Source organism: Lissotriton helveticus, chromosome 7 (genome assembly GCF_964261635.1).
Source record: "Lissotriton helveticus chromosome 7, aLisHel1.1, whole genome shotgun sequence".
NCBI lineage: Eukaryota > Metazoa > Chordata > Amphibia > Caudata > Salamandridae > Lissotriton > Lissotriton helveticus.
Window position 1 is genome coordinate 1,250,443,349 of NC_136068.1, and position 25,415 is coordinate 1,250,468,763.

Here is a 25,415-nt window from a genome sequence, read left to right on the forward strand (position 1 = left end):
ATGTTGTGCAGAGGAAAAGATGGATTGTGCAGTTATTGAACATAATGGGTCTTAACCAGTGTCGCCCTGCTTTTTTAGCTATCCAGAAATTAGATCATATTTTAACTATTGCTTCTGTCTCTTCCTTTTCTAAAACAGTTTTTAGATTACGAAAATCAATTCATGCCCCACTGTAATTACTTATTGCTTTTTTAATGTGTAACTGATGATTGCGTATACATACTTGCCTTTTTTCTTGTTTTGTTTTTATGCTGTAGTTGTTAACAAATATACTTTTATGGTTGTTATTCTCATTCAATAACCGAATAAAGTTATTAATAATATTGAATTGAATTGATAAAGCTGGTGTGGCAAGTAAATCTCATTTTGGTTTGCAGTTTGCGGAGTGTAATTGGTTGCTGTAGTATTCCATACTCCTCATCGAAATCAATCATTCACCTTTTCCTCACCATACAATTCTTATCTCAGAAAAATTACTCTTTGAAAAAGCTATTTTAGATTTTCAGAAAAAAACTGTATTCTTTTCTCAAGCAAATCATCATCTGCGATTATAACTTCAATATAAGAAACCACTACTTTATTGTCTTGAAAGATTTACATAATTTTTCAAGCAAAAAGCACTGTCCTCTTCAAATATTTCTGGGGCAATGTTTTTTAACCTGAATTGCCTTTTGGTAGATTAAACCCTATTGGCAGACTTACATGAAAGGGAAATAGGAATGCTTTGGTGCATTCCAGAAAATAGCTTGGCCTCCGGCTCTCTATGGAATTCGGGTGCATCAATATACAGCAGTTCCAGGCAGAGGGGCCACGTTCAGAACCAGGCACTACATGCAGGTGTCATGAGTGTCTGAAAAGGTTTGAACACCCAAACCTTACAAGAAGACAAATGACCTAGCTGCAGAAGGATTTCACTAGTGAAGCACAGTGAATAGCTATGGACTATATCAATGAGGCATATAAAAATGAGAACTGCCGTCAGTTCACCAGTTGGCACCTTGTATACTCTAATGTCATTACATCTGGGGTTGGTGGAGTCACGGCAGAGGCAGCATGGTGAAACCTGGCGAGCCGTTCCTGGGGAAAAAGGCTCTCGATCCAATCTGGCGCATGAGGCTTTTCATAAGCTGGAGATGCTTCACGAAGAAGTATCCATCAAAAATTGTATAGTGTGTTAACTTCAACATTTTACTGTTTTAAAGTCAAGTAAAACATCATCAGACTAAAACATTTAACTGCACTAATTGTAATAATTTTTTGTGGTTCTGGATGCACAAGAGTGTTTAATTGTTTTCCTGCCCACGTGTTTCTTTCAATCTTAAACAACATTTTCAATAAATCCCTAAGAACGATGATAAGAAGGCCAGCAGCAAAAGTGAAATATAACTTTATCCAAGGAAGGAAGTGTTGTTGGATAGAACAAATAAACAGCTTATGTTACGGTAGCTTTCATGTTTGGAAACTTCATTAACTTTTTGTTCCTTACCTTAAGACTAGTGTTGAAGCATGACTTGCCAGGTTCTTCAAATTTCCAAGTTTCTGATCTATGTATTTCTACTATCTCCTTTGGAGTGTCAGGAATAATTAATGTGTTTCCTGCAGGCAATGGAAAGATTCCAAGTGAAACAGGACGGTCTTTCCTGAAATGAAAGGAGAACATTATTTCATTATGTTCAAAACTGTTGTATGTATCATTACATTGCTATATTCTTCAGCTAAATACCCATCACATCACTGATACCCTCGTTTTTAGCTGTCCTTCCTGGTTGTAAAAGCAGTTTCAAACTTTCAATAGGGCTCACCTTCCTTTCTAACTACCATAAAGGTGAGAACACCTATTAGTTTTGACAATAACATGAATGCAGAGCTGTTGGCATTGCTAAAGTTTGTCTGTAAAGTATTGCTTAAAAAAAGGTAGTACAAAGAAGCATTTCAAAATACTGAGCAGAAAGTAAACACCTTACATACTCTCATAACTGTACACTGAATTTAATGTTTTCAATCATGATAAATGGCAGATTTACTTTTCAAATGCTTTTCACTCAGTAACTCCTGACAGAATTTAAAAGATTAGGGATGCATCAGAATGTAAAGAGAAATGACGTCCAAGGCCTAATGTACATTCCACAGGATTCAGCCATTTGGACCTCTGCAGTAGCCCAGGGAGCAGGTTTATGGACCTCCAGGAGAAGTGTCTAGCTAAGCGCATCATCTACCTGAGAGGGAAAGAAAAGGCTCTTTCACCAGCACCATAAAACGCTTTCTGTGTCAAAGCTTGTGCTTTCATGCAACATGTAAAATGCAGGAGATACCACAAAAAAGACCGTAAAACTATACCAGGGTGTTCCTATGAAGAGCACTACTCAAATCTCATTCCTTGCAGTTGACCTTTTATAGTGTGTAAAGGATAGCAGACCAGATTTACACACGATAGTGGATGCCCTACAAGTATTTGGAAATAACTCCATCCTCCAGGTGAACTGGAGCAAATTCTGTTTTTATCCAATACAACAATGGAGGTAAATCGGGGTGAAGTAATTAAGAGGAATGCCATTACCTAAAGATATTTGTGGATACAAGTGTACTACTCTGACCCTGATCTGCAGGAGGGAAGCTGGGGCACACAATTAATGTTTTACAGTGTTAGTGGCCTTTTGGTATACATTGCACTGTCTGTTGCTGGACTTGTAGTGCTGTCTAAAACGGTGGTTCTCCATAGGCTTTTTTACTACTTTGCCAAAATCCTGGTTATTGTCTGAAATGCAAACTTAAGGGAGATTGACTCCCTGCCTAGAGATCTCTTTTTAGGTGATGCTCCATAGGCTTCTTGACTACTTTGCCAAAATCCTGGTTATTGTCTGAAATGCAAACTTCAGGGAGTCTGACTCCCTGCATAGAGATCTCATTTTGAATACTTATAGATGCAGGGTGGCAAGTAGAGAGACACGGATTTTGAGCTGTACTATATAGCAGGCCAAACACAATGGATTATTCACTGGCTGGACTGGCACAATACATCGAAGTGGGCGAGTAATTCATAACCAATGGTGGAACACTTACACAGACTGCTCTCACACATCACAAAACCTCAGCAATCTCTCCTAAAGTTAATGAGAGTTTGCATCATTCAATCCTTCAATCAATCAGAGGTCTGTGTAGGGCGCGCCTCACCCATGAGGGTCTCAAGGCGCTGGGGAGGAGGAGGGGGGCCCGGCTCCGGATTAGTTGAAGAGCCAGTTCTTGAGGTCCTTCCTGAACGTGTGCAGGGTCAGGGAGCGTCTGATGTCCACAGGGAGCGTGTTCCAGGTTTTGGCTGCAATGTGGGAGAAGACTCTCCCGCCGGTCCTGTTTCTGCGGATGTGGGGGACCTCTGGCATGGCCCGGTCTGCGGAGCGGAGTTCCCTCTTGGGTACGTGGAAGGATACTCTCTCGTTGAGTTATTTGGGTCCAATGTTGTGGAGGGATTTGTAGGAGTGGGTGAGGAGTAATTTGCTAGAGCTTTACTAAGGACATACAGCCAGATTCATGAAAACCGAAATCTGCGATTTCTAAATAGCGATTAATACCGAATTGCTATTTAGAAATCGCAGAATGGGATTCATCAAAAACTGCGAGAAAATAAAGCGAATCGCAACCGTCCACAAAAGGCGATAGCGATTTTTCAAATTCGCAGAAAAATCGCTAAATCCGTCCATTTCCGTGTAGGAATAGCGATCTCGCAATTAGCGAGATCGTAAATTGCGATCTCGCTAATAGCAAGATCGCAAAAACGGGAAGTCGCATTTCGAGCACAGTGATGACATCACAACCAGGAAGCAGGCAGTTCCCTCCCCCATTGAGAACACTGAGGCAGAGATTGAAGCAGCACCACACAGAGCTCCTCTCAAAACACCTCCAGACTTGGATATTTTGGATATTGCAGACTGCAGCTATGCCACAGGATGCAGCAGCAGGGCCCAGTGACACCGGGCGCTAGCGCAAGATAAAATTTTCTGAGCAGGAGCTGGAGCATCTAATCAATGGAGTCTGCCATGACCACAACAAACTATTTGGCAAGGACTCCAGGAGGGTGCCTGAGGCCGAGAAACGGCGACTGTGGCTGCGCATCCGCGCCAGAGTCAACGCAGTGGGAGTAACACAGAGGTCAATAGGCGACCTCAAAAAGAGGTGGTACGACCTCCGAGGTCGTGCCAAGGAGATGGTGGCTGAGAGGCTGGGTGAGAGCCTTGTCACTGGAGGGGGAGATCCAACAGTCCCTCCCAACACCCCCTTGGAGGATCATGTGGAGGACACACTGCAGCGTGAGGCATGTGCTGGGGTTATCCCTCTGGACTCATCCCGACCCACCCAAGACAGCCAAGGTAAGTGGCATGCGACTGCGACCCTGTCCCCTAACAATGGCCATGACCCTATAGCCTCCCATGATCAACCCCAGTCATGCAGCCCATGCACATCAGAACATGCCCTATTGCATTGTGGGACATGTAGTCTGCCCACAACTTACAAAAACTCCAATGCAGCCAGACATGTCCCAATGTCCGCAATGCAACAGCCAGTCAGGGAATGGTAGCCAGCATGCATGTACCAACTGCACATGTCAAAGAGACATGCAATTAATCTACGTCCACTTTCCATCACAGGTGGCGCAGCTAACACCAGCAGTGACAGCGAGAGGCTGCAGATAGATGAGGCACCAGAGGAGCCTGAGGGTGAGGAGGAGCAAACATCCACACAACCAGCTCCATCTGGCCAAGCACCAGTGCCACCATGCAGACCACCACCAGCAACGCCAGCTCCATCAGGCACAGCACCAGTGCCACCATGCAGACCACCACCAGCAACGCCAGCTCCATCAGGCACAGCACCAGTGCCACCATGCAGACCACCACCAGCAACGCCAGCTCCATCAGGCACAGCACCAGTGCCAGCTGCAAGACCCATCCCAGTGGCACCATCAACATCAGGTGCTGCTAGACCTGCGACACAGCGCACACCCACTGTGGGCAGCCAGCACAGCAGGCATGTCAGGGAGCCGCAGCAGAGTACAGCACGCACCGGCAGGAGGGCGATGGCTGTGCGTGTGCCAGGGCTCAGTATTGAGCGCCGCATGCTGCGCGTGCACCAATTGCAGGCACGACGCCAAGGTGCCATACAACTGCAGCTCCACAACATAGGCAGAAATGTTGCCAATGTGTCTGATCGAATTGACCGGATGACAACTGCCATGGAGGCAAACACTGCGGCAATCATAAGCCAGCGCAACATCGCCCGCCACCGCCAGCTACTCACGCGCCTCTCGGCCTACACGCGTTCCAACTACGTGATAGGAAATGCCACCTCCCAGCTGTCCCGTCGGTGTCTGGCAATGCAGCTGCAGATGGTACAATGCAGCGAGGACGTGGCACGTGTACTTGAGCATGTGACCAGTGCTGTCCTGGCTCTACAACCAACTGGCCCAGCCAATGCTGGTGGGGATGACACAAGCGAGGGGACATCGAGTGTCAGCAGCCTGTCTGCAACACAGGTCGGTGTCCTACGCCGCAGCAGCAGGCCCAGTGTGGGATCACGTGCCCTGCTGGAGGAGGAGCCTGAGAGGCGGCTGGGTGCTGCGCGCCGGAGGCGCACATGACATTTCAATCCATGGGCAGGGACATGCTGCTGACATAAGCATGTTGTGTCTAAAACATTGAGCAGTATAGCGCAATACTCCTCACATGTAAATCATAACAATTATTCCATATTCTTGTGCTATCAACAATAATATTTATTCAAGCATTGAACATCGGACTCCTGTCATTATTTCCATTGTCATGCATTTGTGAAGTGTTGGGTGAGGGGAGTGGGTGCACTAGAAACAGTTCATTGTGATGTGGTTGCACCGTGTGTGTCCTTCAGCTGGATGTTCCCCGCGTGCATGACGCGCATGTGCAGGTGGCCGGTTGTCCCCTTCCGACTCACTGCCAGATATCTCTACAGGAATCCGGCGCTTGGTAGCAATGTTGCGTAGTATTGCACACACAGCCACAATGCGGCAGCAGACATCAGGACTGTAGTACATGGCCCCACCAGTCTTGTGAAGTATGCGGAATCTGCTCTTCAGTAGCCCAAATGTCCTCTCAATGCAATTCCTTGTGCGTATGTGTGCTACATTGTAACGCCGTTGCTGTGGTGTAGCAGGGTTGAGGTATGGGGTGAGGAGGTATTCACGGAGAGCGTAGCCACTGTCACCTGAATGAGAGGAGCAGAGGGTGAGTGCCTGTGCAGCGCAGCTAGTTCATCACAGTGTAACATTGTTGGGCAAGTGTACTTACCAAGTAGGTGTCCTTCACCAAAGTCTCCCCTGGCCAGTCGTGTGTGGAGGCCGCAGTGCCGGAATATGAAGGAGTCATGTGTGCTCCCCGGGTACTGTGCCAATATGTCCGTGATGTATGTCTTGGCATTGCACACCATCTGGATGTTGAGGGAGTGGTAGGACTTGCGGTTGCGGTACATGTATTCTGTTTGTGCTGGTGGGCAAATGTGGATGTGGGTACAGTCAATGCATCCTATCACATGTGGAAATTGCGCTACATTGTAGAATTGATGCTTGGTCTCATCCAAGTCCTGTTGGCTGGTGGGGAATTTTATGTGCTGGTGTAGCTGGGTCAGCATTGCATCTAGGAAACTCCTTAGGCAGCGGGACATGGTGGGCTGGGATATCCCCCCAGCAGCGGCAACTATCCCCTGGAAGCTTCCGGAGACCAGAAGGTGCAGGCTGCACAATACCTGGACATGTGTGGGCACGGCATTGGTCTGCCTTGTTGGGTGCTGCATCAGGGGGTCCAGGTCCTGGATAAGCTTGATGATCATTGGCCCATTCAGGCGGTACTTAGCGTATATTTGCTCTCTGGTTTGGCCCAGCAGGGTGACCCGCTGGCGGAATATCCTCTCCTGGATCCTGCGTCTGTTCCGTGCAGCTCGCTGTAGCCTTCGCCGCCTGACCACCATGTACAGTCCTGGCATTGTGAGAATCCTAATGCTGCAGCTGCATCTCCTTAAGTGCGTTTGGTCAGGCAGGCACCTGTTGCTGATTGGGAAACGGTTTTTCAAACATTTTTTTTTTTTTACTTTGATGGTTACCACCTGCTTAGGGTTGTCCTTAAATTGCGCCTCGCAAACAGCGATTTTTGGGTTTTTCGCAAATTGCGATTTTTCTTGAATAGCGATTGCGATTGTATTGCGAATTCGCATACTTATTCGCAGAATCCGAGGTTTCTCGCATTTCCTGAATCGCTATTGGGCTACTACCGGGATTCTGCGAATTCGCTATTATGTCTTAACGAATTCGCAATTTTTTTTCTTGAATACCTTTTTTTAGAATTGCCATCGCAATTGCTTTTTCGCAGCTATTGCGATCGCAATTTAGCTTCATGAATCTGGCTGTTAATTCACAGTACCATATGCCCCAATGATTCTATTAAATAGTCTGTCGAAAACACAGGATTTAAATCCAGAAAACAACACTATTGGGAAGCAGTAGGAATGGTGACGATAGGGGATTTGTTTCAAGGGGATTTGTTTCATTAGGGTGTGTTGACCTCTTTTGAAGCAATAAAAGGAAGAACATGAGCTGTCGTAGGGGGAATTTCTTAAACGCAGATCTCAGGTTGCAGAGATACGCAAGACTTGAAAGGTCATTGGTGCAGAACTAGACTTAAGACTACATACAGACCCAGTTGGTAGTGGCAGCATGGAAATGGTAGAGTATCTGTGGAGTAAATTATTAATAATTTGCTGGTGCAGGGTCACCACTTCGCCAAAGTTTCTTAACAAGTAAGGAGGATTCGACACTGGAGCGAAGTTCAAACCATAGGTCAATTATTATTTATTTAGATACTCAAGGAGAGAGCACACTGAACAATGGTTACATGGGTTTTTATAGCAAAGATCAGAAGCAAGAGACGCCCAGTGGTAAATAGAGCCCTGGGAAGAACACACAAATGAGACAATCTGTAAGAATCCACAACCTTGGTGTCTTGTGTAACTGTTGCGTCCTGAGGCTGCCAACAAGATAGGCTATCTGAACAAACGTTATCTTAGGTTTTACCATTGTTTAAAGAACCCAGTGCAGACATCAGCTGTTCTTTTGTGCTGACTTTGCATGTTTACGCTGTGTACAATGTCTCAATTTAGATTTGTTACCTAATGTTTATACATGTGTAGTGTCACGATTAGAGCCAGGCTGAAAACTGAGCAGGGGCGAAAATGGATGAAGCACAGTTTAACCCCTTGGGTGCTGATGACGAGCTGAGCTCGTCATGGCACACAGACTCCGTGTGCTGATGACGAGCTCAGCTCGTCATGGCACCCACCAACGGGGGAAGCGCTGGCACTCCCCCCATGGGCGGTCGATCGGCCTCTTTCAAACAGGGAAAGCAAGGGAAGACCTTCCCCTGCCTCCCCGCCCCCCCCCACTCCCCTCCTGACGTCTTTGGAGGTTCCCCTTAGTTAACTGACGCGTAGGAAGCCATTTGCTTCCTGCGCGTCGGTGAACTAACAGGTACGTTTTTGGGGCTGGGGGGGGATTTACACTAAAGAGTCATCGGGTGGGAAATGAAAGGGTTTTCGTTTCCCTCTATGCCTCTTTTGTGCATTCCTCCTGCACGATTGTGTGTTTGTGCAGCAGGAATGCCCACTAGACGCCAGGGATTTTTTCTTTTTTTTAAATGGACGCCAGTGTTTGTTTGCTGGGGGAGCGGCCCCTTGGGCAAGGGTCGCGCCCCTTCTGGGGGCAAATGGAAAGGCTTTGTCTGCCTCCCTGGTGAAGGCAGAATTTGTTTATTTATTTAAAAACGGGCCCAATTGACCAATGTGCTTGGGAGTGGCCCCTTGGGCAAGGGTCACTCCGATTGGGGGCCAGTTTACCAAGCCCACAATGTTTTTATTTATTTTGGGGAGCAACCCCTTAGGTAAGGGTTGCTCCCCTTTTGGGGACCATTATTTTTACTTTGTTTGCCCCCCCGGGCAGGGGGGGAGCAGATTTAAAATGTAAAAAATGTATTTGGCCCACTGGGCCAATTGAATAAATGTAGTGGGTAGTGGCCCCTTGGGCAAAGGTCACTCCCCTTTGGGGGCCTTTTTAGTATGCCCATGATGTTAGTTTTGCTCAAGGGTCGCCCTTTTGGCTGTTAGGTTCACCTACCCCTTAGCTTGGCAGGTGGACTGGTGCATTATTTGCATATGTGACTGTAATGTTTTTTTCTCCTTTTAAATCTAGTGTAAAGCTTTTGATTCATGTTTGCGGTTTCAACAGTGGTTGTTCGCAGTTTTGCGTAGTTGCATTTTTTTTGGTAAGAAAAACTTTTTTTGTTGTTTGTACTCCAAATGTAATGTATGGATGCATGTTTTTGTAAGTGGTGTCATAGTGGCAGCATATTTAGTTAGTTTTTTTAGCATGAAAATCGTTGTGATGTGTTTTGCATTGTCTTATGTGTAATTTTCTTTTCTCTTTCTTTTTTAGTGGGATATTGTTGATCCATACTGTGTCTGTGCAGAGTACGTGGTGGTGATTATAGCTGCTTGGGGCAAGTGAGTGGTATAGGTATTTTTGTTTATTACTTTTCTTACAAAGTGTTTGTTGTTGTTGACTTGTTTGGCAAGTTACCTTTATTAGTAATCATTATGGCTAGCCGTAGAATGACTGCTCAGCAGGTGGTTGGTATGCTTCTTGAATCTTCTTCTGAGCCGGATTATGAGACTGACAGTACGTCTGAGGGAGAGGAGGGAGGGGAAGATTCTGGCAGTGAGTTTTCTCTCATGGAATCATCGGATGATGAAGGGTCTCTCAGTGCAGCTGAAGGGCCTGCTTTAGAGGAGGATACTGCTGTGCCGATGGTGCAAGAGGCATCTGGATTGCAGCCTGAGGCTGCTAGGCTTCCTACTGGAAGTGCTGGACTCTGGGTTGATCCAATCATGGTGCAGTCGGTGTTGCCTGCCTTTAGCGGTGATGCAGGGTGTAGAGTGGATTGTGAACATTTTTGCCTATACAGTATTTTCAGTTATTTATGGATGATGTATTTTGGGGTGAGATTGTTGAGCAGACTAATTTGTATGCTGAACAGTTTTTGAGGGACAACAGTGACAAATGTAGGCCCCACTCTAGAGCTACCTTGTGGACTCCCACAAATCTGGAAGAGCTAAAGAAGTTTTTGGGTTTCATTTTTCTTGATGGGTTTGCTAAGGAAGCCGAACCTGGCTTCATATTGGTCTACCAGCTATATTTCCTGCAGTTATGGCTCGTGATCTGTATTTACTTTTGCTACGCATGCTGGATTTTGTTGATAATTCTTTGGCGTTGCCACGTAGTCACCCTGACAGTGACCGTCTTTTTAAGATTCGACCTGTTCTTGAGCACTTTGTTGATCGATTTTCAGAGATATACATTCCAGGGAAAGAAATATCTATTGATGAGTCTTTGGTTTTGTTCAAGGGTCGTTTGGTTTTTAGGCAGTATATCCCAAGCAAGAGGGCACGCTATGGAATTAAGCTGTATATGTTGTCTGAGAGTAGGACAGGATATGTTTTTAATTTTCGTGTGTACACTGGTAGAGATTCCACTATTGACCCCCCTAGTTGACCGTCCACTTTTGGAGTTTCAGAGAAAATTGTGTGGGATCTTGCTAGAAGACTGTTTAACAGAGGCCATCATTTGTACCTTGATAACTTCTACACTGCTGTGCAATTATTTAAGGAATTGTTTAAAGTGGACACGTTTGCATGTGGCACAATCCGCTCTAACCACAAAGGTTATCCCAAAGAGCTTGATTGCAAAAAACTTCAGAGGGGTCAGTGCAGTTCCTTGCGTAGTGATGAACTACTAGCTGTGAAATTTGTGGACAGGAGGGATGTGTATATGTTGACTACCATCCATGATGAGAGTACTTCGCCTGTGCCTGTTTGGGGTCAGGTTATTGAAGTGCACATACCTATGCGCATTTTAGACTACAATAGGCACATGGGTGGTGTTGACAGAGTAGATCAGAGGTTGGAACCTTACACTGCTGTTCGGAAGGCTTATGTTTGGTATAATAAATGGCCATCCATTTTTTTAACTTAGTAACTTTCAATGCTTTTATTGTGTTCAAGGAGTGTTCTCCTGCGTCAAAGTTGACATTTATTCAGTTTCAGCACTCTGTGATAGCTAGCCTTGTTTTTGTGGATCAGGTAAGTGTTCCTTGTGATGCGGCATCATCCCTTACCTCGCTTGGGCCGCGTCTCTTCGGACATTCGCCCCGCATGGAAGCCGATCCTGATGCGTCCCTAGCAACAATCTTGCCAACCAGAACCCCACCCCTCTGTCCTCTATTCCAGGAGCCAACCTGGAGCGACCCCTCCCCGGAAGCACACCACCACGACCCCGGAAGCACCAACCCCAACCCGGATCCGGACGCTGGAAAAGCCGGAAGCAGGAAGCAGACGTTCGTCGGATCTAGCCTGTGGCAGGAGACCCAGACCGGAGCGGAGACGGAGAAGGCGGCTGAGGAAGAAGACGAGTGGAGCGAGGACTGGTGGAGTCCACAGGAGGTTGCTGGGGAGCGGCCGCAACTCACCAGGAGAGTTGCGGCGGAGCGTGTGAGTACCCTAGAACCACCCCTGTAGCACGTTAGGTGCATTGTAGATATCCTTCCCCTTAGAGTCACCTGAGAGTCACGCTATCGCCGGTAGACACTGTAATTATTTTGTAAAGCACTTCATTGCCCTGTACAGCACTATAGGTAGAGAGTCTTCCCCTCACGTCCCCTCTCACAGTACACGTTCTGTCTCTCCGCTTCCGTCCTATTTCATATCCTGACCCGACCCTACCTTTCCCCTCCCCACTGTCGCTTCTCTCCCCTCACGTGTACCCGGGTGTTGGTGAACGGATCAGAGTCCGGTGGGACTAACGGCTCCTTTGTTTTGTTTCTTTTCTCCCGGAACCTCCGAGGACCACCCCAGACCTGGATCCCGGAGGACCAAGACCCTGGCGTGCCCCGGACCAGACCACAACCGTCATCCAGAGGAGCTGCTTCTTCATTTGTGTCAAAAACCCTTACGTACTGTGTCTATCCAGTGGCAAGAATAAACAATCATTGCCCACTACATACGGCCTCCTAGCTTGATATTCCGGTCCGCCAGTCCCCCACGATCACACTTGGTGTCAGAAGTGGGATCCGGAAGCATGGAGGCCGCCGTTCAGAACATGGCAGAGTCACAGGAGATGTTGGGTAAACTGATGGAACGTTTCCTGAAGACCGCAGAAGACGACAGGGGTCAACTTCACGACGTCCTCAAGGGTCAGGGAGACGCACACGATCAAGCGATGGGAAAGCTTACAGACGTCATCGGACAACAACGACCCGTGGCCTCCCTCCCTTCAGTTGTCCTGCAGAAGTATGTTACAGGGGATGACCCGGACTACTTCTTCACAAATTTCGAAAGGTTAGCTCAGGCTGCATCATGGCCCGCTGACCGGTGGGGGCAGTATTTGGGACCACTACTGACCGGCGACTTGCAAGCCACTTACCAACATGCCAATATCCAGGGAAACACACCCTACAGCGATATCAAGAAGTGCATATTAGAGCGTCTAGGGATAGACGATGAGACCTATAGGGTCAAACTATGACAAGCCAAGGAAGGACCACAGGAAACACCCAGGGCCCTGTCCTTCCGCATCAAGGATCTCGCTAATCGTTGGCTTCGCCCGGATACATCCACGAAAGACGATATCCTTGCCAAAATCTATCTGGAGCAGTTTTTGGCTTCCCTGCATCCGGCCACCCAACGGTGGGTAAGGCAACACGCTCATCTCACCTTGGAGACCGCAGTGGAAATAGCGAGTGCCTATAGTCGAGCGCAGGAGTCCCAAAGAGGTAGAGAGGAACATCCCAACAGACAGCATAATACAAACACTGTCCGACCCCACCGAGTGCCTCTACCCCGGAAGCCGGACTCCCCTCCTCTCCTACCAGCTCCCCTCTTGTACAGACTGCCCACACCAGGACCTCAGTGTTATAATTGCGGAGGATTTGGCCACATCGCGCGCGTCTGTCCCCAGAAGGATGAACCGATGGAGGTGGGACTCGTACAGAACTATGTTTGTGCAGCTCCTGGGGCTATTCCTCCTCCATTTCATTGTCCAGTATACATAGATGGACACCCCCTCTTAGCCTTGGCTGACACGGGGTGCAGACAGAGCGTCTTACGTCCACAAGATATGCCAGCTCCGACTGCACCTCCCACCGGCATGGTTGCTATCCAATGCGTCCATGGGGACACTAAGAGATATCCGACCACCCAGATACGGGTACGACATCCTGCAGATCCCGGAACTGACCTCACGGTAGGACTCGTACCAGGTCTTCCTGAACAGGTTATATTAGGGAGTGATTATTCAGGCCTTCCCAAATTGTTGCAAGATACAACGGACTCCCTCACCCAGTGGTGGAACGAAGCACCTTTCTCCAGGGACCAGCCCTCCCCCAATCAGACACTTAGGCCAAGGAAGACCCGTAACCAGAAAAGAAAGGAAAAGAGAAATAATGCCACAGCCTATCCTGCAATACCGGATGAATATCCATGGCAGACGGACAGGGAGTTCAGGGCTTCGCAACGAGAAGATCCCATCCTACAAGAGGCGTGGGGAAAGGCCTTGGATCAGGAAGACCCCCTGCAAGTAGGTCCCTATTTCTTTACAAAGAACGGACTGCTGTATAGAAAAGGGGGTCCTCGCCAGCCGTCCCAGTTACTGATTCCTGGGCCCTTCCGGGATAAGGTCCTCTTTCTTGCACACAGCCATCTGTTGGGGGGTCATTTCAGCGATGAGAAAACAGGCCTTTCCATCCTAGAGAAGTTCTATTGGCCCGGAGTACACCAACAGGTCAAACAATACTGTAGAGAGTGCCCAGCAGCCGATATCGCCCTCCTAAGGCCCCCTTACAACCCCTACCACTCATCGATGTTCCCTTCAGCAGGGTAGGGATGGACATTATAGGGCCCTTACTCCCCTCCTGTAGCGGTTGTCGTTACGCCCTGGTCCTTGTAGATTATGCAACCCGCTTCCCTGCAGCCGTGCCCCTACGCCAGCCCACTAACCAGACCATCGCTAAAGCACTGATCTCTATATTTGCTCGAGTAGGGTTCCCCAGGGAGATCCTTACGGATCAGGGCACCCCATTCGTTTCCGCCTTTATGAGACAAGTGTGTTCTAACCTAGGGATAAAGCAGATTCGCACCTCCGCTTACCACCCGCAAACAGACGGGTTGGTAGAGCGGTATAACGCCACCCTTAAGTTAACTCTAAAAAAAATTATTGGCTCTGGAAGCAAAAAAATGGGAAGAGATGCTGCCGTTGGCCTTGTTTGCCATACGCTGTAAACCACAGAGTAGCACGGGCTATTCCCCCTTTGAATTGCTTTACGGTCGTCCACCCCGTACCCTTCTGGACATGGCGCAGGAGGCCTGGGAGGCAGAACCCGACCGTACACGTCCCCTCCCTGAATATGTCGAGAACCTCAAAACCCACCTCTCACTGATCCGCGATATAGTCAGGCAAAACATGGAGAACGCACAAGCCGCACAAAAACGGCAGTACGACAAAGGCGCTAAACCCCGTGCTTTTGCCGACGGGGACCTAGTCCTCCTGATGAAGCCATCCTCTGACCAGAAACTGCTGGGTCAATGGCAAGGCCCCTACACTATCCTTAGACAGGTAACACCTGTCACGTATGAGTTAGAACTAGACCCCACTCGGGGTACTACTCAGATACATCACATAAACCACCTCAAGAAATGGGAAGGACCACGACCGGTCTTAGCGGGTGCTGGCCTTCACCCGTCTCTCTCTTTCGAAGCCTGTTTTGACCCCGAGATGACAGGAGTCCAAAGACAGAATCTCCGGAGAGCACTACTGCCTTTACAGAGCGTGTTTTCCTTTTCCCCAGGTCATACCTCTATCATAGAGCATACCATTCAATCAGAACCCGGAAAGACTGTACGTCTACGACCTTACCAGGTCCCGGAAGCCCGCAGGAACATCATACGACAAGAAACCGAACAAATGTTGAGTATGGGGATCATTGAACCATCCGTGAGTGACTGGAACTCCCCCATAGTGTTGGTGCCGAAACCTGACGGGTCCGTCAGGTTCTGCATCGATTTCCGCGAGGTAAATAAGATCTCCTCATTCGACACCTACCCCGCGTAGATGAAATGGTCGAAAGAATCGGGAAAGCCAGATACATATCCACCCTCGATCTCTGCAAGGGCTACTGGCAGATACCATTAAAAGAACAGGATAAGAAAAAGACGGCCTTTTCCACCCGTATTGCCATTTGGCCTACACAGTGCCCCAGCGACCTTTCAAAGGGCTATGAATCACATCCTGAGACCCCATTCCAGGTATGCGGGAGCATACCTGGATGATATCGTTATCTACAGCGATAACTGGGAAGAACACCTTGACCATTTATACAACGTGGCCTCCTCCCTAGGTACCTTCGGGTTCACTATCAATCCCGCAAAAAACACCCTGGCAGCCCAAACAGTGAAGTACCTTGGTTACCTCTTAGGCGAAGGGGTAATCCGACCACAAGAAAAGAAAATTGAAGCCATCCAATCCCTTCCTTTCCCCCAGTCCCGAAAAGACCTCCGAGCATTCTAGGCTATTACCGCAGGTTTATCCCCAACTTCTCCCAGAACGCTGCCCCACTCACAGATTTGTTAAAGAAATCAGCAAAGACAGAAGCCGCCCCAAAACATCCCACGCCCTTATTGTGGCTAGCCTTTAACCGACTCAAGACTGCCTTGACCTCCAAGCCTGTGTTGGTAAGCCCGGATTATTCCCGGCCCTTCATCTTGCAAACCGACGCCTCAGACCAGGGCCTGGGCGCGGTTCTTTCCCAGGATGACGAAAACGGGAACGAGAAACATATTTTGTATTTGAGTCGTAAACTATATCCCAGGGAGATTAACTACGCAGTCGTGGAAAAAGAAGCTCTTGCCATAAAGTGGGCTGTTGAAAGCCTGCGGTACTATCTGGAAGGGCGGGAGATCCTTATATATATGGACCATGTCCCTTTGGAGTGGATGGCCCGGAATAAAGGGTATAACGACCGGGTCCTCCGCTGGTTTCTGGCTTTACAACCATATCGATTTCAAACTGTACATCGAAAAGGGACAGAACAAGGTAACGCCGATTACCTCTCCCGATACCCCATGACCCAAACCCGTACAAGAAGGACAGCTAGGGGAAGGGGATGTGATGCGGCATCATCCCTTACCTCGCTTGGGCCGCGTCTCTTCGGACATTCGCCCCGCATGGAAGCCGATCCCGATGCGTCCCTAGCAACAATCTTGCCAACCAGAACCCCACCCCTCTGTCCTCTATTCCAGGAGCCAACCAGGAGCGACCCCTCCCCGGAAGCACACCACCACGACCCCGGAAGCACCAAGCCCAACCCGGATCCAGGCGCTGGAAAAGCCGGAAGCAGACGATCGTCGGATCAAGCCCGTGGCAGGAGACCCAGACCGGAGCGGAGACAGAGAAGGCGGCTGAGGAAGAAGACGAGTGGAGCGAGGACTGGTGGAGTCCGCAAGAGGTTGCTGGGGAGCGGCCGCAACTCACCAGGAGAGTTGCGGCGGAGCGTGTGAGTACCCTAGAACCACCCCTGTAGCACGTTAGGTGCATTGTAGATATCCTTCCCCTTAGAGTCACCTGAGAGTCACGCTATCGCTGGTAGACACTGTAATTATTTTGTAAAGCACTTCATTGCCCTGTACAGCACTATAGGTAGAGAGTCTTCCCCCATGTCCCCTCTCACAGTACACGTTCTGTCTCTCCGCTTCCGTCCTATTTCATATCCTGACCCGACCCTACCTTTCCCCTCCCCACTGTCGCTTCTCTCCCCTCACGTGTACCCGGGTGTTGGTGAACGGTTCAAGCTTACCAGAGTCCGGTGGGACTAACGGCTCCTTTGTTTTGTTTCTTTTCTCCCGGAACCTCCGAGGACCACCCCAGACCTGGATCCCGGAGGACCAAGACCCTGGCGTGCCCCGGACCAGACCACAACCGTCATCCAGAGGAGCTGCTTCTTCATTTGTGTCAAAAACCCTTACGTACTGTGTCTATCCAGTGGCAAGAATAAACAATCATTGCCCACTACATACGGCCTACTAGCTTGATATTCCGGTCCGCCAGTCCCCCACGATCACATTCCTAGATTTGGACTGGTGGAGGATGTGGTTCGATTGAAAGATCGCCACTTTCCTAATTACATGTATGTATGTATGTAAGTATGCAGAACTTCTATAGCGCAACTGTCACCCCAAGGGTATCCCGGCACTGCAAATTAGCCTATAGTGACGGCGGGCAATGAGCCAGATTATCAGTGAGGACACTGTTCTCAATCCTTGGGGAAAAGCCAGGTTTTTAGGCTCTTTCTGTATTGTGTGTATTGTGTGTGTTCTTATATAGCGCTGCTATCACCCTACGGGTATCTTGGCGCTCAGACAGGAGTCAACGGTTATCCCATAGTTCCAGATTAAAGAAAATGAACTAGCCCCTAGGGAATAGTAAGGTCTTCAATTCCTTCCTAAATTCCAGCAGACAGCTCGCCACCCTGAGGCCCTGAGGCAGCCCATTCCATAATTGTGCAGCTGCCGCACTGAAGGCCCTGCCTCCCATTCTAGACCGTTTAAATCTAGGAACCAGGATTAGGCCAATGTTAGCAGACCGCAATTGTCTAGGGGGCTTGTACCAATTAAATTTGTCCTGCAGTGGTAGAGGACCCTGTCCATGACCTGCCCTAAAGACGATGCATAATGATTTAAAACTGACCCGTTCTTTGATTGGTAACCAGTGAAGGTCTCTCAGTGCCAAGGATGTTGAGGAGCTCCATGGTCTATTAAGAGCCACCTTGGCTGCCGCCGACTGCACCCTTTGGAGCCCCTGAAAGATGTACTTAGGGGCACCCAGGTACAGGGCGTTGCAATAATCCAGCCTGCTCAGCACTAAGCTCCTCACTACCAAGGCTCGTGAGGCGATTGGTAATAACGGGAGGATCTTTCTCAGCATGCGAATTAGTTGAAAGCCAACTTGGATGGTTTTGTTGGCCTGTGACACCATTTGAAGGTTGGCGTCCATTTGCACTCCTAAATTACGCACGGTGTTAGTCAGATTCAAAGAATCTTCTTCCGGGGTAAGCCTAAATTCTAACATGGGGTGCTTTAAGATTTTTGCAGCTGAGCAGTACATCACCTCCGTTTTCCCTCCATTTAGTTGGAGCGAATTGGCCCTGAGCCAGCCCGCCGCTTTCCGCATGCACTCCTGGAAGGCCTCTACTGAGGTCTCTTGCTTGCCCTCCAGGGAAAAAAATCAATTGAGTATCGTCCGCGTAGTTTATAACGCTGATACCAAAGGATTTAATGATGGATAAAAGGGGTTTCAGATACACATTAAATAAAATGGGACTAACTGAAGACCCCTGTGGGACCCCATGCGGGACGGGGGAAGCTTCTGATGCAAACTGGCCTAGGGTCACCGTCTGTTGGCGGTCTTGGAGGTACGACTGTAGCCACTCAAAGGCTCTTCCTCTCACTCCATTGTTCCACAATCTTTGCAGCAGTACTGCATGACTCACAGTGTCGAAAGCCGCCGACATATCTAGAAGGACAAGAATCGACGCGTCCCCTCTATCGGCGCGCAGTCGAAGATTGCCCATCACTGTGGTCAATGCCGTTTCCGTCCCGTGTGCAGGTCGGAACCCAAATTGGAATGCATCCAGCAGACAATTAACCTCTAGATGCTTAGAAAGGGTTCTACTGACTGTCTTTTCCAGGATCTTTATTGGAAACGGGAGAAGGGAAATCGGCCTGAAGCTGGCGGGTAGTGCAGGATCCAGCGACGGCTTCTTTAGCAATGGAGAGACCATCGCTTGCTTCCATGCAGCTGGCACAGTACCTTCTTCCAGGGACTGATTGCAGATATTAAGAAGGTGAGGAAATAGTATTTTTCCAAATTGTTTCCAGTATGTGTGGGGAATGGGATCAGCCGGGGATCCTGAAGTAACACCAAGAGCCATATTAACAAAGGAATCCTCTGTCAATAGTTGGAATGAGGTTAGTAAGGAGTTAGCATTCAACTCAATACTTGGCTCCTTCTGTTCAGTGTCTAAAGGCTGAATATTATGGGGGACTAAGTTCCCGACAATGTTAAAAATGTTCTCCTGAAAATAGCCTGAGATGTCATCACAAAGCTGTTGTGAAGAAACTATCTTGTTGCATTGGCTGGGGGGCAGGGTGATGTCCTTATAGATTTTAAAAAGAGTTTTAGTACTATTCGTGGAGTTCAGTATCGTGGTGGCGTAGAAGTTAGCTTTTGTTTTAGCAATTGCTGTTTTATATTGGAGTTGAGCTAGCTTAAAAAGATTTCTATCTGCATCTTTGTACTGTCTCCTCCAGCTCCTTTCTGCCTTTCTATTCAAACGGCGGAGTTCTTTTAACTCCGCATTATACCAGGGAGCTGAATTCTTATCCTTATTTTTAATTTTGCACCTTGGAAGTAGGCGGTCTAAATTCCTAACCATGGTGCTGCAGTACTTTTGGTAGCTCTTCTCCACCGAATCAGTGGAGGTCAGATAATCATTTTCTTCGATCAGGGCTGACGCCATATCACTATTCAATTTAGCCCACCTCCTATCCAGTCTGTATGTGCTTACGGTCCTTACTCCTTCCCATTGAGCCCCTACCTTAGTTGTAAAAAGGACCAGATGGTGATCAGTCCACGTTTGGGGTAGGATATCTTTTCATCCTCACTCACTGAAACTTAACAGGGAGGTCACCTGTCTAATGCTCAGAGGAAGGTCGTTCCAAAGGCGTGCAGCCGCTACGCCGAAGGCCCTACCTCCTGTCCTGGATTTCTTAAATTTGGCCGTAGTTACCAAAAAGCCACTAGACGAATGGAGATGTCTTGCTGGCTTATACCATGTAAATCTCTCCTGCATAGGGATCGGGCCCGTTCCGTGTACTGCTCTAAACACCATACACAGTGATTTAAAACAGATCCTCTCCCTAACAGGGAGCCAATGGAGAACTCTAAAAGCCCGGCTGGTGGAAGATCTACGTTGCCCGTTTAGTGCCAGCTTTGCCACTATGGACTGGACCCTCTGCAATCCCTGCAAAATATATTGGGGAGCTCCCAGATACAGGGAATTGCAGTAGTCCACACCTCCCACATCTACAAAAGACCTTCCCACTAGAAGATGTAGAGTCTGTTGGCGAAGAGGTTTGAGGAAGGAGACTCGTCTTTTCTGCCCCGGGTGTCCTTCTAAGCCTGGGCTGTCTATGTGTCAGATTTAAGAAATTACTCTAGTGTTTAACTACACAGGAACAGAGATGCTAGATCCCGAAACAACCCAGAGCTCGGTAAAACGAGTCTCTAGAATGTTACCTTGTGGGGAAGGGGAAAAGTGGATAAAATAACAAAAAAGAAGAGACTGTCCTGGTTGGTTCCTCTTGTTTAGTCCGTCCTGCAGACTTCCATCAATTGGCGAACTTGAAGGGAGGGAATGTCATTAATAACCTACTCGTTCTTCTCTCCTACTAAACTAAGTTTGCCTGAATTCACTCCCTTACCGTTATCTTCCCAGAACTCTGCTCCTCTTCTATCTTCTCACTAAATAGTGTAATGTTATCTGGTTCCAAACTAGTTCTCTCCTGCAATCCACAAGCAAACTTTAATAACTGATATAAACAAATTCCCTATCTTTCTTTCAATTGGTTTTTACTCACTTCACTAATTTGAACTCCATCCTATTCTTTTCTGTGTTTCTTGTTTCTTCGAGGTTATCTCCTTCTAGCCTGTATTTCTCCTGCTTCCAATAGATTACATATAATTTGGTTAGTTTTAATCGGTGCTCTTCTTTTTACGACTAATTAATATAATGTGTGTAATGTCTCTTGACTTACTTGCCTATGTGGATCGTTGTTTTTTATTTTATTTTCCTTTAGTTATTACTCTAATGACGTTCTTCTTATTTTTACTCTCAGGGTGAACGTTATTAGACTTATGGCTTGATGCTTGTCTCTGCAACAACTCTACTCTTCAACTTCTTTGGGTAAGTACTCGTTTCATTAATTAACTAATTACAATTATTATACATTCATTTTAGAACAGTTCGTCTTATTTTATTTATCACTTAGCTTTGTCTTCGCTTTCTTCTTCCTTCAGGTGCACCTTATCTGGTCTCGGCGTTTTCTCTGTGAACTGCGGAATTCTGTATGGTGAGTAGCTTCCAAACGCCTTCCTCGTCTATTCCATTTAACGTTATTCGAATTGCTCCTGTCTACGTTAACTTTACTGGTAACAAGATTCGTGAGCACGAACACACAAGAAATTCTTCTCGAAAACCTACGTCGTCGCGCTCCTCAGAAATAATTTATATCCACTGCTATGACTATCCTGAAGTGCGTTAAGGCATTCAAGAAATTAAATCTCTCTAAATAACTCTTAAACTGTAAACTCTAGGGTTCTCTCACGAAACGCTCCTCCTCCGGTCAAAACTCAGGTGAAGTGCGCGGTTTCTCACTAGTGCGCGCCTCACCTGGATTCCTCCGTGATTGAAGCAATAAACTAGACCGCTAACCCCAACTCGGAATCGGCGGCCATCTTAAGGTGCCGCTTTCGAGTTAATTCAGTCCAGGGAATTCTCTCTGATTGTTCTGCGCTGTAACACCTTCCTTGCCACGCAATTAACCCCACTTGGAGTCTTGGGGTTCTGACACTGTGCCTGCTTGTTATAGAGCGTACCACACGCAAAAGAATTTTTGGGAGTATCCATGAGTGGTAAAGTGAACTGCCTGGTCTGAAGTGTTTAAAAATGTGTATTCTGTTTCAAGGTTGGCATTAGTGCCATGTATTTAGTTTCAGATTTAGTGTTAGTAGATTTGTATCTATTTGCAATTTGTTTGTGTTTTTTTGTTTAAAAAATCCTAAACATGATGACGGTGTGTGGAGCCTGGCGCTTGGCTGGCTGGTGGTGTGCGTGGACTTGCGCTTGGCTGGCGGTGTGCGTGGTTTGGCGCTTGGCTGGCGCTGTGCGTGGACTGGCACTTGGCTGGCAGTGTGCGTGGATTGGCACTTGACTGGCGGTGTGCGTGGTTTGGCGCTTGGCTGGCGGTGTGCGTGGATTGGCGCTTGGCTGGCGGTATGCATTGACTGGCGTTTGGCTGGCAGTGTGCGTTGACTGCCGCTTGGCTGGCGGTGTGTGTTGACTGGCGATTGGCTGGCGGTGTGCGTGGATTTGTGCTTGGCTGGCGGTGTGTGCGGATTGGCACTTGGTTTGCGGTATGCGTGGACTAGCGCTTGGCTGGTGGTGGACGTGGACTGGTGCTTGGCTGGCGGTGTGCGTGGACTGGTGCTTGGCTGGCGGTGTGCGTGGACTAGTGCTTGGATGGTGGTGTGCGTGGACTGGCGCTTGGCTGACGGTGTGCGTGGATTAGCGCTTGGCTGGCGGTATGCGTGGTTTGGCGCTTGGCTGGCGGTGTGCGTGGATTGGCGCTTGGCTGGCAGTATGCATTGACTGACGTTTGGCTGGCAGTGCGCGTTGACTGGCGCTTCGCTGGCGGTGTGCGTTGACTGGCGCTTGGCTGGCGGTGTGCGTGGATTGGCTCTTGGCTGGCGGTGTGTGCGGATTGGCGCTTGGCTGGCGGTGTGCGTGGACTGGCGCTTGGCTGGTGGTGTGCGTGGACTGGCGCTTGGCCGGCGGTGTGCGTGGACTAGTGCTTGGATGGTGGTGTGCGTGGACTGGCGCTCGGCTGGCGGTGTTTGAGTAGTGACTTGCTGCAGGTCACTACACACACTGCTAGCTGAGTGCCACTCCACACAATCCATCAGTTTGTGTAGTTGCAGTGTCAGGAATGTGGGCGTGTGAAAGTGATGGGCCCTTGAATGGCGCTGTCTGCTGGTGTGAGTGTTGTATTTTGATGGGCACGCGGCTGGCGGTGTGAATATTTTATGTGTCACACGTATGAAAGGTGTATGAATGGCCTGTAAAGAGGTTGGTGCCTTGTCGTGGCTTTACAGCGCACGAGCTGTGAGTCAATGGTTCAGTTTCTTGTCCTTTCAATTATTAACAGTGCATTTCACTTTTGTGAAATGACTTGCAAATACAATTGTATATACTGAATCATCACTCACCCTCGTGCCAAATCCAACCAGTATGTGTGTGTGCTTGAGGATTAGATGGCTGTGCAGTAATATTTGTCTTTTTTGTCTTTCTGAAGCAGGGTGTACCTTGTCCTTTTTTGTAAATGTTGTAAAGTCTTGGTTTTGTGAATGGTCTCTATGTGTATCAGGTATGAAAGGTGCGTGAATGGCCTGTAAAACGGTCGGTGCCTTGTCGTGGCTTTACAGCTCACGAGCTGCGATTCACTGGTTCGGTTTTTGTACATTTAATTATTGACAGTGCATTTAATTTTTGTAAAATCTCTTGTTAATAACATTTTATGTACTGAACCATCACTCGCCCTCATGCCAAATCCAACCAGTATGTGTGCGTGTTTGAGGAATAGATAGCTGTGCTCTGTCAAGGTGTACATTCTATCTAAGAATAACCTACGAAATGTAGATATTATTGATAACCCATGGGAGTACATGGTGATGTCTCTCTCTTCCAACAATTTATTTTATCCACAATGTCCTTCAAACTTAAAAATGTCTGTCACATTTTCCATGCAATATTGTGCCAAAAATCTCACGCTGGAGAAATGAACACATATTTATGTCAAAACAATTTGGTTTTGCAAGGGAGGTCACCTGGGTTTATGGCCCCGTGCTCGACAGCCATCTAAAGAAACCTACCAAGCCCACACATTTCTGAAAACTAGACACCCGGGGGCTTCCAAGGAGGTATGGCTTGCATGGATCCCCCAACATTCCCTTACCCAGAATCCCTTGCAAGCCTCAATTGTAGCTGAATAAATCAGTTTTTTCACACATTTTTGTGTGGAAAAGAGTGGCATCACTGGGCTCACACAAATTCCCTACCACCCAGCTTTCCCCCAGGTCTCCCGATAAAAATGGTGCCTCACTTGTGTGGGAGGCCCAAGCACCCTCAACATGCAACGTTTTGAGGCAATATCAACATTGCCCATCAAAAAATGTTTTGGGCCCTTGCCTGATGAAAAGAAATGTCATGAGCAATGCCAATAGCTCTACCTTTAATAATGCCGAGACCATTGCATTGTAAATGCTTGTTCTGCTCTGCCGCTGGCAGTCCCCCTTCTTCCTCTTCCTGTCTACTCATTAGCACCACTTTACAGAGTTTGCTGGTGAAGTGCTACTTTCGTTTTCTCGCCTTTCTTTGAGCAACATTGTTTTCCCCGTGTGGGGAAGTGCACCATTCCTGGAGGTACTGCAATACCTGGTTGATCTGTAGAGGGGAAAACATTGAATGTGGTTCTGAGGAGCTATTTTCCTTATTTTAGTTTATAAAATGTGCATAGCGGATGTTTAGGGATGTGGTCATTTTAAACCATACTGCTTACATTTTGTAATGATATAAGCAATGGGCATGTAAATGGGTCCCTTTCGGTCCCTGTAGTCATGTCCTTAACTCTTCAGGCAAAAACACTCATTGATTTCTGAATAATAAGTGTAAAAGTGTTAAGGTAACCATCTTGTTCCTGCTTACATTTCACATGCTTTACTTAATCTCAAAGTCATTATAAGTGTTTGATATTTCCAGGTAGTTGTTGAGTCGTTTTTTTTTTCTTTCAGGCAGCATATTACCCTTGTCTCCCCTCTCTCATAACCCATCCCATTTTCTGGTTCTCCAGCGTCGCGAGGTTATACGAATAGCAATAACGCTAGTCAAATATGATCACTTCACCGCAAATAAAAAAAACAAAAGTAAAAGACATTGTCATTTTCAACGTCAAGAGCTCCAACTTTCACAAATGCGGGATTGATTGCATTGCAAATGCTTGTTCAAATTTACTATCAAGATATGCCCAAAAAAAAGAACCAAAAAGTGAGGAACATAAAGTTTCCTTATTGAATTTGTATAGTACAAGGAATACAGGTCCAGAATCAATAGAAGAAAGAGGAGTGAAGCAGATGAGTTATCTAGACGTCGGAGAATTTCTAGATAAACAATAACACACAGAAGTCCTAAGGGGGACAGCTATCCAGCTAATAACAATTGAAATAATATAATGTCATCTCTATCCCTAGATAGAGGTCTAAAGTAATGGTGCAGGGTTGCAGCTATAATGAAGAATGTGTTCTATTTTTATGTCAATGACCTAGATCAGGTATTATGAGAAACAGAGGGGGCATATGATGGTGAGTAGCATGGACAAGAGAGGAGGCACAATTGTATACAGGGAAGCATGTATAT

General features: G+C 47.6%; 1 protein-coding gene across 1 annotated transcript in view; it reads right to left on the reverse strand.

Annotated features, from left to right (window-relative positions):
- Positions 1-25,415, reverse strand: part of SPAG9 (sperm associated antigen 9) — a 2,066,870-nt gene that overhangs the window by 1,729,614 nt on the left and 311,841 nt on the right. Inside the window, exon 5 of the mRNA XM_078654422.1 lies at positions 1,487-1,640. Within this exon, the coding sequence (XP_078510548.1) occupies positions 1,487-1,640 (154 nt within the window). The remainder of the gene's footprint in view (positions 1-1,486; positions 1,641-25,415) is intronic.